This window comes from Pelmatolapia mariae, linkage group LG17, assembly GCF_036321145.2.
Source record: "Pelmatolapia mariae isolate MD_Pm_ZW linkage group LG17, Pm_UMD_F_2, whole genome shotgun sequence".
NCBI classification, from domain to species: Eukaryota; Metazoa; Chordata; class Actinopteri; order Cichliformes; family Cichlidae; genus Pelmatolapia; species Pelmatolapia mariae.
The window spans coordinates 4,305,486-4,323,564 of record NC_086242.1 but is presented as its reverse complement, the minus strand read 5'-3'; the positions used below and the strand labels follow the sequence as shown (position 1 = coordinate 4,323,564).

Genomic DNA, 18,079 nt, shown 5'->3' with positions numbered 1-18,079 from the left:
TGAGCTCAGACGTGTCACGCAGAGGACTTCATTCAAGTAGATTGCGGATGTGACGGCAGTAGCATGACGGTTTGCGCATGCAAAAGTGTACGCTTGTGTGTAACACCAGCGACCGCCGCCGCAAAATAAAAATAATCAAAAAATGTCGAGGATTTTGAGTGATGTATTTGATTGCTGTTCGTTTTTTATCTGGTAAGTTGCTTTTTTGTTTTGTTTTTTTGCTTGCATTGCATCTTGGCAATTAATTAACATGATTTGTTTTGGTTTTTTTCCATGAGCAGGAAGTCATTTTTAAAAATTAAGCTCCGCCACCGGTGCGCGCTAAGACTTTGAGCATGCGCTTCTTTTGGTCATTCGATTACCAGCATGCATCAGGAGAACATCTTTTTTTTTCCTGGTGGGTGGGGCTTTTTGAGAGGCGTTGCCGCACAGCAAGGACTCAGGGATTATATACCCGGTGCTAGTCTTCGAGCAGTTTCATACATTGCGCATTTGGAAGCAGATAGGTGCACTGCAGTTTAAGAACAACAGCAAAATAATAAGAAGAATAATAAAGCATTTCAACAAATATCGACTCCGCTATGGCTAGCTACATCCATGTTCCCGACGAGGCTCCCGCTGTGCCCAAAATAGATGTGACAGTTGACGAGAACGACTACAGACCTGGTGCACTGAAACTGATGAAGGAGCTGAGACCAAGCTGGAGGCCGTTCGAGATCAAAATGAAGGTGCGGTTTATTTCATTACACGCACTTTCATTTGACGTGAAATATTTACTGATTTTACCATAGCATACCATTAATTCTCCCACATATCAAGTATTTATAACTTTACCGTTTAAAAAAGGGACGTTAGCTATTAAGGAGTAAACCACTTAAAAAACTGTTGCCGATGTTTAATATTAACTGGTGTCTTACATTAACTGTTAACGGTTAAACAGATGGGACGACTTCATTTTTGTGAGACGCTACCGACAAACCAGGAAATGAACGCAGTGAATTGTTGGTCTTTCAATTTGTATGTCTTTACTTTTTTTTTTCTTCGTTACACGACACGCAAAAAAAAAAGAAAGAAAAAAGAAAGAAAGAAATTGCAAGTGTAAGTTTATGTAGGGACTGCACTAAAGAACGATTGATGTGACTGCGCAGATGCGGGCTCATAATATCGCCGACGCTAAACTGTTCGCTGGATGTTCTTGTTGCAAGTAAATGTTCATGCTGCTTATTCTTCCCACACACCCTTATGTGATTTGAGAATGGTCAGCTGCAGCACACACTTTATATTGTCCTCACTCAGTGGATGCTGATGCTACTTTGTGTCAGGGTGTGACCGTCAAACCATATTAACCCGTGACACACATACCTGGCTTCATTCGGACCACGTTTTAACCGAACAATTCCAGTTTGCAGTTCAAGACATCAGATAGTTGCAGCTTTGTGTTTCAATGGCCTGCACTATTAAAAAGATGCTATGCATAATAAAGTGTCATGACGTGGATATTTTCAGTTTACTATATTTATGATTTCACGAATAAAAGGCAGTCGATTGTTTGTTTTTAACAGAATGTGTTAACAGCAGTAGAGTATTGAAGTATGTATTAAACGTAAAGTTCTGGAAGAAATACTGACTCGAAATGCAACATTACTGTGGGCTATTTACATTTACATAAGAGGCTTAATCTAATCTTATGAGAGTGCAAATTGATCTTCCAAAGTTTAACACTTTACGTTACCCTGCAGGATAACAGTGTGACATGTATACATTACAACTATAAACAGACACCCAGAAAGTGGTATTTTCCTTTCTGCGAACAAAGTGGAGGTGTGGCTCTGCTTGGTAAATAGTGAGGATGAAAGCTGGTCAGGGCGTCTGCCGTTCTTGCCTGTGTTATTCATCAATGAGCTCAAAGTGGGGAGTCAGCAAATGCCAGCCATTGCTATCTAATGCAAAATAAAATTCCTGACAGTCCTGTCATTCTCCGTCAATCCTAGATGGAGTAAACAATTAGGGTTGGTATGCTGGCCCCTCAACCTTTACAAAAGTGTTCAGAGATTGTAAAGTGAAAATCAGCCAAAATGACAAAACCGAAATTTTTGTAGGATTCTTCTTTGTTTTGCAGTATTTTGCCACTTCTGACGCCTCTCAGAACTTATGTAATGCCAAAAAGGTGTGGGCTCTCAGGCTCAGAATTTAAATAGAATCATGTGGACAGTCCCACTTCCTCTAATTGTAGGTGTCAAGTTCAAATTTTGAAGAATGGGACAAATGAAATTCCACTGATTAATCTGTCCTCTGCTCTTGTCTTCCTCTCTGCAGTTTTTCACAGATGGAATAACCAATAAACTGCTTGGCTGCTACGTGGGTGCAACCATGCAGGATGTGGTTCTGGTCCGTATTTACGGCAACAAAACAGAACTGCTGATCGATAGGGAAAATGAGGTGAAGGGTTTCAGAGTACTGCATGCACACTGCTGTGCCCCACGCCTTTACTGTACCTTCAACAATGGTCTGTGCTATGAATTTCTGCAAGGAACTGCACTGGAGCCTGAGCACATTCGCAGCCAGCCTGTTTTCAGGTAAAAAAAAAAAATCTTGCTATGCAAAATGGAGCTTCTACAGTGTCATTTGACTTTGAGTGTTATGTGCCCCACCTTTCACCGCCTACCTGTCTGAGGCTAAAAATAGATTCTGAACAGAGTTGTGCAATACCTGCATCAGTGTTTTGGGTGATTGTATCTGCACATTCTAGGCACCAAATATTAGCCTTTTAGCTGGATGTAGCTTTTTTTTTTCTTCCCTTTACAAAAATGACATGAACCATGTGATTGCATGGCTCTCAGTTACAGTCTATAACAACTTTGTTGTAGAAACAGTATGAAGCAGTTAATTCCATTCAGTTAACTGGGAAAAGCCATAAAGACAGCAAATGACTATATGCCAGAAATCAGTTTTTGAGAACGGAATAAGTTCATTTTCAGTTGTAAGGTTTTTAATGTTTCTTGAAATATACGACAAGTTTAAATAAGACACATTAAATGCTGTTAGCTTTAACTTTAATAACTTTTTGAAAGGAGGTTTCTTTTTTTTTAAATAATTACTTACTGACAAGACTACATAATCTGATCCATAATAAAGTTAAAGCAATTCCCCTCCTTTTATAGCCCATTTGTGTGTTGCTGCTTGCTGTTGTAGTTACAGTCTTCTTGTTTTCTACCTTGCAGGCTCATTGCTAAGCAGCTGGCCAAGTACCATGCCATACACGCCCATAATGGCTGGTTACCCCAGTCTGACCTGTGGCTGAAGATGGGCAAGTACTTTACTCTCATCCCCAAATCGTTCAAGGACCCTGAGCAGAATGCCAGGTGAGACCACATAGATCAAACTTAGTCTGCCAGATCTGTTAGAGAGCTGGTTAGTACTCAGGTTCTCATGTCTCAAAGCCCAGTTGAGTTTCACTTCTACTGTCTAAAGAAGTGAAATGCATTTCATATATTGTTCAGCTCGCTTACACTATGTATATGTCCCTTTTTTCACACATGACTTCAATTGACTGTTTCATACAGGATCAAGAATCAAGAGTTGGCATTGTAACAAAAGTTGTTATGTAATGTTTATTACTACTATTATGTTTAGGTTGTGGTATTTTTAAAGACTTTATTAAGTTCCAAAAATTAATTTGCCACATCTTTTTATCAGCATGGTGTGATATGACCTCATAGCTTTATCGGTGAGTCACATGATCCCTCAGGTTTTAAAGACAAAACACAGGGATATTTATCAGGTGATCGTATCTGGGGAAGTACGTCAAGTTCTTTGCATAGTTTCAGGACATTTGTTTTGCATTCCCAAGAGACTATGCACGTCTTTCCCTAAGTTTTGCTACATTAATGACCAGCAACCTAGAATAGTAAGGTAGCTCATTTATGGCTTAAAAAAGAGGGGCTGCGTAACATAAAAATTAGTTATGATTACAGTATCTCCCTCACGTGCTTTTGCCGTTTTGTCTAACAGTAATAACTGCCTTCAAATCTACTGGCACTTAAAATGAATCCAAAACAAACAGTTGCTTTATATGCTGTTCCATGCAGGTCAAGCAAATATTAATACTGTAAGAAATACTATTAAGTTGAGTCGGATTGTAAGAGGCGTGGCATCTTGAGTCATGTTTACTGAAGTGTCGGAATGTTTAATGACCATGGGCACTGAATACTCTTCTTTCCAATTTCCTCCTTTTACATTCTTGCCACATCCTACAAATAACAAAGAAAAGGAATTCATTTAACACGATTCTTTTAAGAATCCAATCCAAACAGGAAGTACAGAGCAAAACTCTCTGTCAGTGACTGTTGTGGGAACAGTGTCTATTTTCTGTTCCTGGTGTTCACGATTTCTGCTTACTGCAGTTTAAGCACTGAGGCCACTGTGATAAAAGGTTCTAATGTAACGCCATTAGTTGTAAAGATGCTCTTAATACAACAACTGATAGTTTTAATCTCTGATTTTTATTTCTTTTTTAATTCCTGTAGTGATGCTTAGCCACCTTCTTTATTTGTTTTCTGCTCAGTTTCGTTTTGTCATTCTGGGCTTTACTGACAAGTGTGATATACATATTTGCATTTAAATTAACAATACACTACAAAAATAGACTACTTGTACCTATTTGCACCTCATAAAGTGTGCCACATTTGATTTTCTTGCCTTCTAGTGCCTGTTATTCTGTTCCTGTTTTCTCCCATACTTCTGTTTCTACCTCTACTTTCAGGTTCCCCATACTGACTTATCCATCTCCATCTTCCATTGAATACTGCTCAAAAAAGTAACACTTTTCAATCAGAGTACAACATCAAGTCAGTTAAACTTCTGAGATGTTGATCTGGTCAGTTAAGTAGCAGAGGTGGCTGTTAAGCAGTCTCAGCTGCTTTGCTGTGAATGAAATGAACAAAAGAGGGACTGACTGTTTTTGTTGTGTGTTTGTTTTTTTTCACTAGTTTTATATTTGGCTAGGGTTAGCGTCACTACTGCTATCATGAGGTGATGCCTGGACCGTACAGGGGTTGCACAGGTAGTCCAACTCCTCCAGGATGGCACATTAATATGTGTCATTACCTGAAGGTTTGGTGTGTCTCTCAGCACCGTCTCAAGAGCATGAAGGAGATTCTGTGAGAGCTGGAGAGGGCCATAGAAAGTCCTTAACCCATCAGCAGGACTGGTATTTGCTCCTTTTGTGGAAGTAGGAGCAGGATGAGCACTACCAGAACTCTACAAAAAAACCTGAGGTCCTAAAGTCCTTTAGTGGACACTGTGCTCACTGCCCAGCGCTGTGGAGCCCGACTGGCAATTGTATTAGAATACCAGAATTGGCTAGGCAGCAGCACCCTGAAAGCCATTAGGTAGTGAGACGAAGTCCTTGGACCTCACTCCAATAGAATAACTCTTTTGTTTTTAACGTGCTACCCAGTTCGTATCAGTATAGATATAAGCCCTCCCTCCTCTAAATTGAGATCTGATCTGTGTCCTTTAATTTTTTTTTGAGCAGTCTATGAATAACTTGGTAACCAACTTTTAAACTCTCTGCCTCTTTCAGGTTGAGCAGGGAGGTTCCCAGCGCACGGAGCCTCAGAGAAGAGCTGTTGTGGCTCCAGCAGAGCTTATCTGTGCTCGGCTCCCCTGTCGTTCTCTGCCACAACGACCTTCTCTGCAAAAACATCATCTATAACCAGAAGGAAGGTGAGTATGACGGGGTGTAGTTGCATACATTTCTGTGTGACTGAGTGCGAACTACACTGCTCCCTGTACCCAGATATGATTGCATTAATTAGATTTCAACCCTAGTCACATGCTACACTCATTGTCAGTGTTTGCATTGGACAGTAGCTGTAGAATTAGAACGGTCAGACAAGACAATCTGTGAGTTTGGCTAAGGCTCTTGATTACATCATTTCTCCAAAGTCATAGTTATAGTTTATTTATTTATATAGTACATTTAATTACAACAGGAATGTTGATCAAAGTGCTGTACAAGAATACAAAATACCTAGTAAAAAGTCATGGCTGTTAGGGTAAAAAGTTGTGCAAAGAGAAAAGCCTTGACTCATGGATTTATTCTGTTTTCTAAATTTGTCTAATCTGTCGTTCTAATTCTGTGTTGAAAATACAATTAGAAATGTTATCAGCTTGAAAAAGCAGCATCATTGCATCATGCTACATACATAGTTTGTGTTACTGGCAGCATATGTTTTTGGTGCTATGTTGCCATTTTTGTTGGTGTGAATGTGAAGCAAACAGTCTTCGGGTAAACTTACTTGTGCACTGAGCTACTGCAATTATACCAGCCTATGAATCCAGTGGATTTATGTATGTGGGAGGGGGGTTGTTTAAGAGCTGTCAGCCCCCTCGTCAGTGTGTGACGAGGGGCGAGACCCTTCTTACAGCTCCTTGTGTCTAGCCTTTCTCCCTCAGGAATAACAGCAGAGGCTGTGGCTGCCCCACCCTGCCCCAGGGAGGCAATGGAGAGAGACAGACCTCACACACGGTCGGCCTCGAGGGCCCTCGCATACTCTGCCCACTCCTCAGACTAATCTGGATGAGTTCATGGCAGCAGTAGGAGCCAACTATCTAAACTATCTACCTGTCACCTTCCTTTTGCTACTTGGCCAACAGTTGTCCATCTGACAAACTATTGTTCCTACAGTACTGGTTATTACACACCCGTTTTTATAGGTGTCCTTGCTGTAAGTAACTCTGAGCATCACTCAAATGGCTAAATTTTAAAGCTGCTTTCTGCTTCTCTTCACAGTTTTTTTTTTTTTTGTTTTTTTTTGTCAGTATTAATCACTAGAAAGAAAAGGATGTGGTGATACAGTATTCTGTATTTTTTCTGTAAACTAACCCCATGATAAGATCAACACTCAATCCAGGTACAGCTAAAGGTCCATGTTTTTGGATTATTTCATGTGTAATACAGCACAGTGGATTTAAAATGAAGCCCTCAAATGTGGTTCAAGTCTAGACCAACTTTTGTTCAAGAGGAATACAGTATGAGTTAAGGTGTTGCTGGCATTTACTACCTACTTCTTTCATTTTTAACAATACATTTCTCACACATTGCTCTAATAGATGCTCCTAATTGCACTAAATGTGTGTTCATTGGCTGGTCATGTCAACAAATTCACTATTTTACTCTTGTGACTGAAAACAATTTAAAGAAAACCACTGAGACTTCTTTGAAATGGGTAAAGAATTGTGGCAGTTTTTGGAGATCTAGCTTAAAAAGTCAAAAAATAACAATGTATAAGTCATTCTTAGTAATTGTCTTTTCATGTGAATAGTTGACAGTAACAATAAAGAATATAATCTAACTTTCAATAAAAAGATATAACTATAAGCTTGTGAAAAAACATTTTGCCAGGGCACTCCTGAAAAAAAAAAAAAAAAAAAAAACCTCCTGCATACAAATATATTTCCAAGAGAGTGTAGCCGCTTACAGAACTTGAATAAAATCTGTGTTGCACATCAGGTGAAGGCTGAGCAAGGAAAAAGTTCTAGTGTCACCCGGCTTTGACTGACAATGCAACACTCTTAAATTCCTCCACACAGAAATGCAACATTGCCTGGAGCGTGTACTCTAAAGTTAATGCACAGATTTCTTGTATAGGCATGTAAAAGTTTGGGCGCTAAATCTATATGCATGTTTGTGGAATTGCAGAAGCATATTACAATCTTCAATAAGTACTGGATAAAAAGATCTAGTGTAATTGTATCTGCCTCAAACATCCAAATAGAACTAAACCACACGTACAAATGACAACTGTAATGGAATGACACCACAGTAAACTCTGGGCCTTTCAGCTCCAAGCCATCTTTATTGTATTTCTGGCTGCGCCCACTCACAGTTGTCTAAGGTGTCGTTTTTGTAAATGCAGTTGCTGTCTTATAGTGCACTTACACCCTTTTGTTGAGTTGGCATAAAAAGAAATTGAATGACTTCCATGCCACTTCCTGTCACTTCTGTTCAGTTGTAGCTGCTGACTTGAAACCACTTGTCTGCTAACGTGACAGCAGAGAAGCCACCACTTCCTGCATTGATAAACAAAAGAGCTGGAAGCGGTCATCTTTTTTTTTTCTTCTTCTTTTTTCTTTTTTTTAAACTGTCGCACACGTATAACAAAGGCTGTATTACATTTTCCTGCTTGTTCCTGTCTCTCAGTCCAAGTCACAGGATCTTTTACTCTCCCCACTCCTCTAACTGTTGCTCAGATTTTTCTTTTTCAAAAAAACCAAATCTCTTGACTCTGCCCCAAAGCCCTGTAAGTCTGCAGCTCAGCAGCTAACAGCAAGCCTCTCAGAGCTTCTTTCCAGAAGCAGTAGTGATGTTAGGCTATTGGATATACAGCGGACCAATAGGAAGGGAGCGATGAAGGGGAGTGTTAAGTCAAGGGGTGGTGGTTGGGCTTGATGGAATGGGCGTGAAAGAATGGCTAAAAGACAACTGTGTCAGTGAGAGTGAGCATGTGTGAAAGATGTTTGCCCCAACCTTTTCATCTGCTGCACAGGGGGGCTATAGCCACTGCCCGGAGGTGTTCAGTTGTGTCCCGCTAGGACCCACACGCCGGCTGGTAACCCACCTCAAAGTGTCTTTCTTTGTAGTCCAGCACCAACTCAAAATCTAATGTTCCATACAATAGGGTAAAGAAGCTAGCTAAAGCCAAAAATAATTAGTAGAGACATTTAATTAAAAGTACTGTTTAAAAAAAATCTGTATTTGTTAATGTCTCTGTAACAACCGGGCTTGTGAAAGTAAGTGTTTGCATTTTGACTTTCTTGACTTGATGCTTCTCTCTTTGTTCATTGTCTGTGCAGTGAACTCACATTTTCAGCAACCTGCAGATGCACTCACACAGCACCATATTCTTTGAATTTTACATTCCATGCTCTTACATCAGATTCTAAATGACAGTTAATATAAGTGTATATATTTTGCAAACCTGGCCTGAAACTGGTGTCTACATTAGCGGCTGTGTGGGATTTTGTGTGTGACTCATACACATCACGAGAATTTGTCTGAAGCTCTCAGTTAAGCTGAGAGTTGTTGCTCTTGTTTATCTTCAGCCATCATCACTGCTGGTGCGTAGTTTCTTAGAACTTGTAAGTCGACTTGTGCTTGTAAGTACGTGTAACTTGAACTTGAACTTTCTGAGAGCATGGATCAAATAGTGTGGTTGCTGTACATTTGCTTTGGCTGCTCACCGGCTACTTATTTCACGTGTGTGAAATGTACTATCTCTTTGTATTTTATTATCTTCCTCCTTTTGTTCCCTGTGCCCCGTTTCCTTGTTTTCTGTCTTCAAAGCATAACGTTGACTTGGCCATTTTCCTTTTACTCTGTGTTTGTGTCCAAAACAAATGTTCTCTGAGAAGCAGGCTCTGCTCCTTTTCCTTTACCATTTGCACATGTTTCACGTATTACAGCATGCTCTGTACTCTTTGATTTCTGCTAATATGTCCCAGCTGCCTTAGGATTTAGAACTCCGCTTTCAAAGGAACACAAACATGCACATCTTGATGTTGTTTGTTTCATCAAAATTGTCTGTTTCTCAACACCTCTGCTACATTCAAAATGCAAACTCTTACTCATCAGCCCTTAAAACTAGCTCACTAACTGTGCCAGTCCAGTTAGGAAGTCAGAAAGATAGGAAATTATATGAAAAACCTTGACATTCTGAGTTATCAAAGGGAAATGCAACATAATCATTGTAATGTCTGCCTCCTCATGTCTTTGTCTAAATGATGACGCTTCTGTTTCCAGGGAATGTAAAGTTCATTGACTACGAGTACACTGGGTACAATTACCAAGCCTATGACATTGGGAACCATTTCAATGAGTTTGCTGGTAAGTGTAACTCAAACCACTCACATATGTGAAAGTAATTTGTGTTTGCTGCTTTGCTATGGTATAGATGCACAATATTTACTATTATTTCTGTTTTATAGGCCTGAATGAAGTGGACTATAGTCACTACCCTGGACGGGACTTTCAGCTTCAGTGGCTGCATTCTTATCTCGAAGCCTATAAGGAACACAAAGGCCAAGGTAGTGCAGTCACTGACAGAGAAGTGGAGATCCTCTATGTCCAAGTCAACCAGTTTGCCCTGGTAAGTATTTGTAGTTGGTCTGGCGTCATCTACTAATAATGGATGGATTGGTAGTTTGATGTGAAGTGAACACTAATAGGTAGAGCTGGGCGATATGACCCAAAATTCATATCTCGATATTTTTTAGCTGGATGGCGATATAAGATATCTCGATATTTTTTTAAAGCCATAAAGTAAGAACAAAAAGAGAGTTCTTAGTCGAAGCTGTGTCCCAGGTGTCACACAGGCACTTTTATTAACATACAGCATAGATGTACATGAAAAAAACTACTCAAAAATAAATTGAGCATTTATTAAATAATGATGCGCTATAAATAAAAGAAAACTATGTTGTTTTGTGCATAACAAAGAGCTCACAATTGTGCAGTCAAAATGTAAACTAACAGACGCTGAGCATAATAACAGACAGATTTCACAGCTGCTCTGTTCCCAACTTCTACTGCGTGACTGACAGCCTGGAGTTTGAAATCCGCTTCGTAACCATGTCTCTGAACAGGTGCCATTTATGGTCCTTATACACACACAATACGGTAATATTACGTTGAAGCACAGTACGTATCACTCCGCGAGGCTCCTCGGTAGCCGTAATGCTCCCACAATCTATCAAGCGGTGCGGCTCCGTAGCTTACCAAAGTCGTACTAAAACATGTTTTGACAGATTGCTTAGCGCCGTGTACCACATAAAATCGGTTTGCGGTCATCAAGCACAACCAGAATTCATACAAAAGGCGCGCAGTCAACTTTTGAGAAAATGAAAGGATTTCAGGCCGTGCAGTTAGGCGTTAGCGTGGCTAGCTCATTAGCGTGGTTAGCTCGTTAACACGTTGACGCCGTCCAGCCCCACGCACGGGCGATGCGCAGTAACTCGTTAACGGAGGTTTGCCGTGTCCACCTTTCGCTGCCTGCAGGTGAAGCGATGGGGGTGGAGGGGGAGTTGTGTTCAGTGAAGGAGAGAGGCGAGGTCGAGTAACGTTGCGTAAAGACAAAAGTGGACGAAAGAGAGGCAAACTTGCGGCTCCGCAACTATAATTATAACGTAACATAGACTATATCGATATAAAGGATATTGTCACATCTTATATCTCGTATAAAAATATATCGATATTTAAAAAAAAAAAAACTCGATATATCGCCCAGCTCTACTAATAGGCCACAGCCTGGCTTCAGTAGGCAGGGTTGCACTGCATTTTCAAAGGTTTTTTTCAATTATCTTGTGCAAATAATCATTTTAAGCCAAATATGTGCACTGTTACAGTAAAGCTGCACCTGGTCTACAGTTTATCAGACCAAGATGCATTTCAAGCTGCATTTTTTTTTTTTTTTTTTAATTTTAGCCTTTCTGGATTAAGTATTTGAGCTACCATATCACCAGCTTGCTATAAATCTGGTATATTAGTGTTTAATTTCAGTGTGAGGGATTGGCCACAAGGGGGCACTTTATATTGTGTCTCTCATCAAATGTTGTTTATCACAAAACAAACTCTATGAAGAACTCCAACAGTATTCTAGTAATGGTCTCGATCACCCACATTTATTTTGTGTGATTAAACGCACATGTGGAGAAAATACTAGGAAGCGCCTGCAAAGCAAACTTGTCACTTGAAGTCTTGAACTAGAATAAATATTTACTCTGTAGTTTAAAAAAAATAAAGTAGTTACCCGAACAGACAAATATTACTTCTGTATAATTCAGCCTTTCCCCCAAAATGGTCAAAATAAAGCATTAACATTAGACACTGACCAAGTACAGTGAGGTCCTTAGGGCTTGTTTTGAATGAGTCTCCACACTGTAAGCTGCTGGGTCAGAGTGGTGCATGTTATACAGATCACACAGACATAAACTACCTGCTCTGAATATGAGAGAAGGACGACTGACACACTCACTAATGTAGCCACCACATGGGTAACAGTAACTAAAGATAACTTGCAGCCTTGGTGAGACTCGCCGTTGTCCCGTGAGACAGATTCTGCCTTGTTTACTCTAAAGAGGAATAGAGGGCAGTGTGGAGGATGGGCAACTGAAACAATTGTATTTCTGTGTGAGCTGTTTGTAATTGTTGCCATAGGGCCTCCTCTAGTTTTATACGTACTTGTGTGTGTCATGTTGGATAATTGGAAATGACATTTACTTTTAGACTGTGAGCACATGGTGAACCTTTCTCTCTCTGTCTCCTTTTTGCCTAGGCTTCTCATTTTTTCTGGGGTCTCTGGGCTCTGATTCAGGCCAGATTCTCCACCATCGACTTTGACTTCTTGGGGTAAGTTGCCATCTTTAAATAATCTAGCGAGCACACTTTTCTTTGAGCCGTTATATCTTGGTGTGGCAAGCACAATTTAGTAACTTAATCACATGTTTAAGAACAAAATGTTAAGCATCCACATGGATATTTCAGGATGTTCTGTTATTTTTGCACTGGCATTTCGTGGTAACATGTCACGTACATATTTATCTCACTGCTGGCACTGCTGCTGTGTGTCTCTACTTTACAATCAGATATGCAGTCCTGCGGTTTAACCAGTATTTCAAGATGAAACCAGAAGCGGCTGCTCTAAAATTACCAGAATAAAAGCCCGCACCTCCCTCATCATCATCTCCTCTTCGTCCTCAAACCTGCTCTGCACCTCACACGATGACCTCAGAGTGCCCTCTAGAGGTCCCTGTTGAGAAGAGCCAGACTCTGAGTCCAGTTTAGTTCCTGAAGATCTCCTCTAAAGTCCACATCCGTAAAGACTGAATAGGCAATGATAAACACGGTTAATCAGGATAAAGCCCATACTGTCAATATGGGTGTGTGAAGGACCGATTTTAAGACCCGCTATAATGTGAAGCCCACTTGGTTAAATTTATTTTCATTATCAGTTCGGCTGATATTTGTATATCAGCTTATTGTATTTCTAAGCAGCTCTTCAGATGGCTCAGATCTGTCTAAGGCAGAGAAGAAGCATCATGTGAGCCACAGCAAATACATGGCAACTACCAGCATTATTTTTTGTCTTTCTTTAAAGGTTGTCCAGACATTAATTTGACTGCCTAGACACCTTCCTAATATCACATTCATGGGGAAACCCCCTCAGAACCAGCCAAGTCATAGACCAAATTTATGACAATGGGCAAATAAAGCCTGCTTTATTTGCCAAGGAGCCAAGATAAATGGTAGAAAATGCTAACATGGAAAGGCCAGTCCTGTCTCTCAATCCCATGTGATAGGAGCCACGCCACACCAAAAACACTTGTGGTCTGTCTTGTGATTCTTGTTTTCACCCTTATCACCCCCCACCCCCCTACATTTCCTGTCCATGAATGGGTGGTGCCTAAGAATAGCCATGTAGTAAATGTTTTGCTTTGTAAAGTTAGAAAAGGGGGTTTCAGGGGAGCAGCTTGTGTTTACCTCTAAAATCTTCCTTAAATGAAATAGTTGTAGATCATTGAAAAGCCATTTGGTTTGACAGCAGTTCTCACTGTACTTCTAGTTTTGTTACTTTTGACACTTTTGTTAACTTAGGACAAAGATACATTTTACTGTAATTTTTACATTCCACACTTGTAGTACTAGACTGTAAAATTGGTGCATTTCACGTGGTAAGTTAGCAGTGTCCATCCTGATAGGGAAGGATTTGGAGTCTTTGTCAATATTATGAATCACTTTTGTCCTAAAGCTCCAAGGACTAAGCATTTTGTGAACACGTAGACCGATTCTCATTTAGAGGTGTGTGTGACGTGGCCTTGCTGGCTGTCAGATTTTTGAAGCACAGTTGGCATTTATCATGTTAAATGATGGATGTTAAATTAATGGTATGGAAAAGTGGAATTTTGGTAAAAGAAAGTCAAAATGATTATCTCAGGCTGCCAGTGGAACTTGAAGATAATTTTTAACAGCAATAACTCTTTAAGTTAGTAAAGAACTCTTTAAACAAACTGTTTTTAAAAGAATCTTTTAGGAACTTTTATGAAAACTAAGAAAGTGTAGCTCTCGGTGATTTAACAAGCAGACACCAAAGTGCTGATCGCCGTAAACATTATCGTTTGTAGCACAAAGAATTGGAATAAAAACTACTTTGGATCATTAAAAGTGAAGATTATTTATGCATTCATTTTATTTTTTTTAATTGGAAAAACACTTGCAAGAAAAATGTTTAGAAGAACCTAAGCATTTCAGATCCCTAAACTGTTTAAATGTGACCATGACCCAGCAACTCTTGCAACTGGTTTTTGTTTACTCCAAAACAAAATCACACGTTTGCAGAGCTCAGTGAAAGCAGTTATTGACACAAAGTTGTCCACTCATACTCATGCAGTTATAAATAGATATAGAAGTGTCAGTCTGCCTTTGTGCCTTTTTTTTTAAGTCTTATTTTTCACTCAAAGCAATGAACTTAAGGATTATTACTCTTCTGTTTTTAAATAAGTGTTGCTTTTTTTTATGCTGGAGGATTAAGATGGATAGATAATAAAATTCTCTTGTTGGACCTAGGGTAAATTAGAAATTCTTGCCGTTTAACCTGTGACTTATAAACCCAACATTCTACTTGGTGATAAAGGGTTTTTAATTTGCTGGTTTGGATTGTGCTGAGAGAACATTTCTAAAGGGTCTCTTGGAAAGTTGTTTGGAGTATTAAGGTAGTAGACAGACAAAAAATCCATCTGAATAATTAAACTGGATGAGTGCATTTTCACTGTATATCGAGTAATCTCTCTAGTCTTTTAACTTGAACCACTACATCTTAGAAATGCATTTATATTTAACATTATTGGAGGGGGGAAGGTTAATCTCTGGCCACTGTAGCATATGTTTATATGTATAACTAACGTAATGATAGCTTTTTTTTTTTTTTCTTATGTGAATATGTGTACATAGAGGGAGGTTTGTTTTTTTTTCTAAGAAATGAATTAAGGTGAAAAACTGCTCAATGTAAAGAGTGAAACTGGAAAAACTAAATATGCTTAAAAATAAAGTATATTTACATTTTTGTCTGCTTTTGTCTTTTTTTCCCTGTGGCTTTAATATTGGACTCGGGGGTATATAGCCATGTCACTGAATTTTCATTTAAAAGTTCATTTTAATTGAAATATTACAATTTCCCCTTTCTTATGGGTCATATGGAGTGAAACAGCGCCCGCTACATTCAGTCAATCACATACTGGTGATAGCAAGCTACATTGTAGCCACAGCTCCACTGACAGGCGAGGCTGCCGGACACTGGTGCCACCAGGCCTTCTGCCCACCACCAGTAGGCAACTGGTGAAGTGTTTTGCCCAACGACCGAGACTGTCGGAGCCGGGGCTCGAACCGGCAACCTTCCGATTACAAGACGAACTGCCAACTCTTGAGCCACGATCGCCCCGGTCTGACAAACTATGGAAGAAATAAGGACAGTGGAACACGACAAAAACTATTACTTCACGGATGTTAAAGTAATGTTCTTTAAAATCAACAAGCTTTAGGGTCAAGCGTGTTCATCTCCTATTAGCGTGGCTGACGCTAATAGACTGACATGACTGACATGTTTTCCCTTGTTAAAAGATAAAGCTGGGCATACACTGTACGACTGAATTGCAGGGGTTCGAAGTTCGTAGGTCACGATGCATGTTCTCACACTATACGTCCTGTTGCTCTGATGCGACCTTAGTGCTCTCACCGTGCGTCCAAATTTTGGTAATGTGAAGTGTTTTACCAACGCTTATGTTATATAGCTAATATATAACACAAAATCTGTCTCTCTCGCTCTCTTTCTCTCTCTCCCTGTCTTTCACTCACACAGACACACACACATACCACCACCATCACCAACCAACTTTGCTAAATTGCTAATGAAAAACATAATTGAGCACCAATGTCCACCAAAGTCCTTTCACGGTTGTTGTGGTCGTGATAATTTTGTGAGGCCACATTGAAAAGGCTCGGATGAGCTTGCCAAAGTTCTAAAAGTTGGGCCTCCATCACTTGTCCAGATTGCCCGCTGCACTAGCATGCTGCTCCGTCTTTTTCGCTTCCATTTGTGTTTGCGCTTGCGCAGTGTGAGAGGTTGCGTTAAATCGGCTCGTGGCACTGCTTCAACAGTGCAATACCCTCACAATGGGCGACCAGCCTGACTGCCATTAGATATCAGGGTGACATCCTTGGACCCGTCAGACCTTACAGTGGTTCAGTGGGTCCTGGGTTCCTGCTGGTGCACAACAATGTCTGGTCTCATTTGGGCAAGACTATTCAGGAAGTTCCTGGAGGATGAAGGAATTGATATCATTGACTGTGCCCCACACTCACCTGACCCAAATCCAATAGAACATCTCTGGGAGATTATTTTTCCATTACCCAAGGATGTTTTCAAACCTGCAGTGTTTACTCCATTTCAATAAACTCTGGTTTATGGTCTCTCTTAGTGCAGTTTGTTTGTGCAGTAATTTCACACAGGTGCAGACCAAAACAACTGCACCGAGACCACCACCTCCAAAAGGTCTTGGTGCACTCTCGGTGCACTGGAGTTCCAAATGGGGTTTGTTTAAGATGTGAACGGGATCCTAACTTCAATCTGAACCAACTACCAGGTGTACGTTTTAAGTTTGAGCTAAAAACAAAAACAAAAAAACTTCCCATAGCCACATATGCTTTGTATTCTTGTTGCCAGGTCTCTCTTGGAAATGAGATTTCTAATCTCAATGAGATTTTTTACCTGGATACATAAAGGACTAATAATAACTCTGGGATGTGGTAAGGTACTATAGACGTACTAATGTCTGTGAAATTAGGGTATTTTTTGTGTTCACCAATAGTCCAAAACACATCACCTTCATCAGTGATGCATTTTGATTCACTTGGATTTCACTTGGTTCTCTGTGTGTAAAACAAGCCAAACCACATGAAAAAGCTACCGCTGATTTGGGCCAGAGTAAACAAACTATATGTGTGAAAACACTCTCAGACTTTCCAGGAGCCCTGGACAGTCAGACCTAGCCTCTGTTTGCAAGGTTCTTTCATGCTCTTAAATACCTCTCCATGCATGGTGGTGTCTCACTCCTTTTTCACTTGTTGGTCTTAAGAGTGAGTAGAGCTTTAATCCATTAGTGTGTAGTACTATGTAGTCCAGGTAACATAATGTCATGTTCATATATTTAAAGATAATATAATATTACTTTGACATTTCTTTTGCCTTGTGCAGAGATGGAAAAAATATTTGAAAGCTACTTAAGAGTTGGCATAGAGACGTCCACAAGATGGCGACACAACCCACTAAAAGAAAGTAGTACCCACATAGGTCCCCAAGGCTGGCAGGAAGCTCACCACAGGGTACAAAAATAATCCCATTCAGCATTTATTATTTGTGATATTAATGCCTATTAGCATAGATTTCTATATTTAAAACAAAGGCATCTCAAAAATGTGCCTTGTGTTGAACATCTACATTCAAATGTACAGGAAAATAGTACATTTCTTTTTTCTTTTTTTGTCTTGTCCTGTCTGGAAGCATTTGCAATCAGATTTATGATCTGATTGCACTGTTGTGGCAAACACATTTCGCTTTTCCGAGATGTTTTCTATAAGTTCTCTATAGGCTCCTCTTGTTCAGGGTTTATCTGCTTATTTCGCCATTTCAATTTGTGTTATCAGTTATTACATTATATGTAGTATATTCTGTGACAATGTCTAAGGTAGGACAGACAGGAGAAAAGAAGGGTGGGCACAGTAAATAGAAATACACAGCGTATCGCCAACTGCCACATCTGTAAGAAGAAAACAAACATTCAACACCTGGAGCGCAAAAATTAAAAAGCACACAGGTACATAAATTAACGATCTTCTTGTGGTGTGTGTGTGTCTGTGTGTGCGTGAGTGTGAGAGAGAGAAAGATAGAGTGTGTTTGTGTCTTTGACATGAAATGTGGGTGAGAAGCTGCAATAACGCCACCTAGGAGCCAGAAGCAGACAGAGATGG

At 39.9% G+C, this 18,079-nt stretch overlaps 1 protein-coding gene across 1 annotated transcript; it reads left to right on the top strand.

Annotated features, from left to right (window-relative positions):
* The first annotated feature begins 403 nt into the window (after positions 1-403).
* Positions 404-15,119, top strand: etnk1 (ethanolamine kinase 1). The gene is made up of 8 exons (XM_063460860.1): positions 404-728; positions 2,317-2,576; positions 3,222-3,362; positions 5,585-5,727; positions 9,806-9,889; positions 9,991-10,151; positions 12,336-12,409; positions 12,646-15,119. The coding sequence occupies exons 1-8, from the start codon at positions 582-584 to the stop codon at positions 12,716-12,718; spliced, it is 1,083 nt and encodes a 360-aa protein (XP_063316930.1). The 5' UTR covers positions 404-581; the 3' UTR covers positions 12,719-15,119.
* The last annotated feature ends 2,960 nt before the right edge of the window (positions 15,120-18,079 follow it).

Coding starts and splice junctions, on each gene's coding strand:
- etnk1 (XM_063460860.1), top strand. CDS start 582: ATGGCTAGCTACATCCATGTTCCCGACGAGGCTCCCGCTGTGCCCAAA. Junction 3,363..5,584: donor GACCCTGAGCAGAATGCCAG/GTGAGACCACAT, acceptor TGCCTCTTTCAG/GTTGAGCAGGGAGGTTCCCA. Junction 10,152..12,335: donor AAGTCAACCAGTTTGCCCTG/GTAAGTATTTGT, acceptor CTTTTTGCCTAG/GCTTCTCATTTTTTCTGGGG.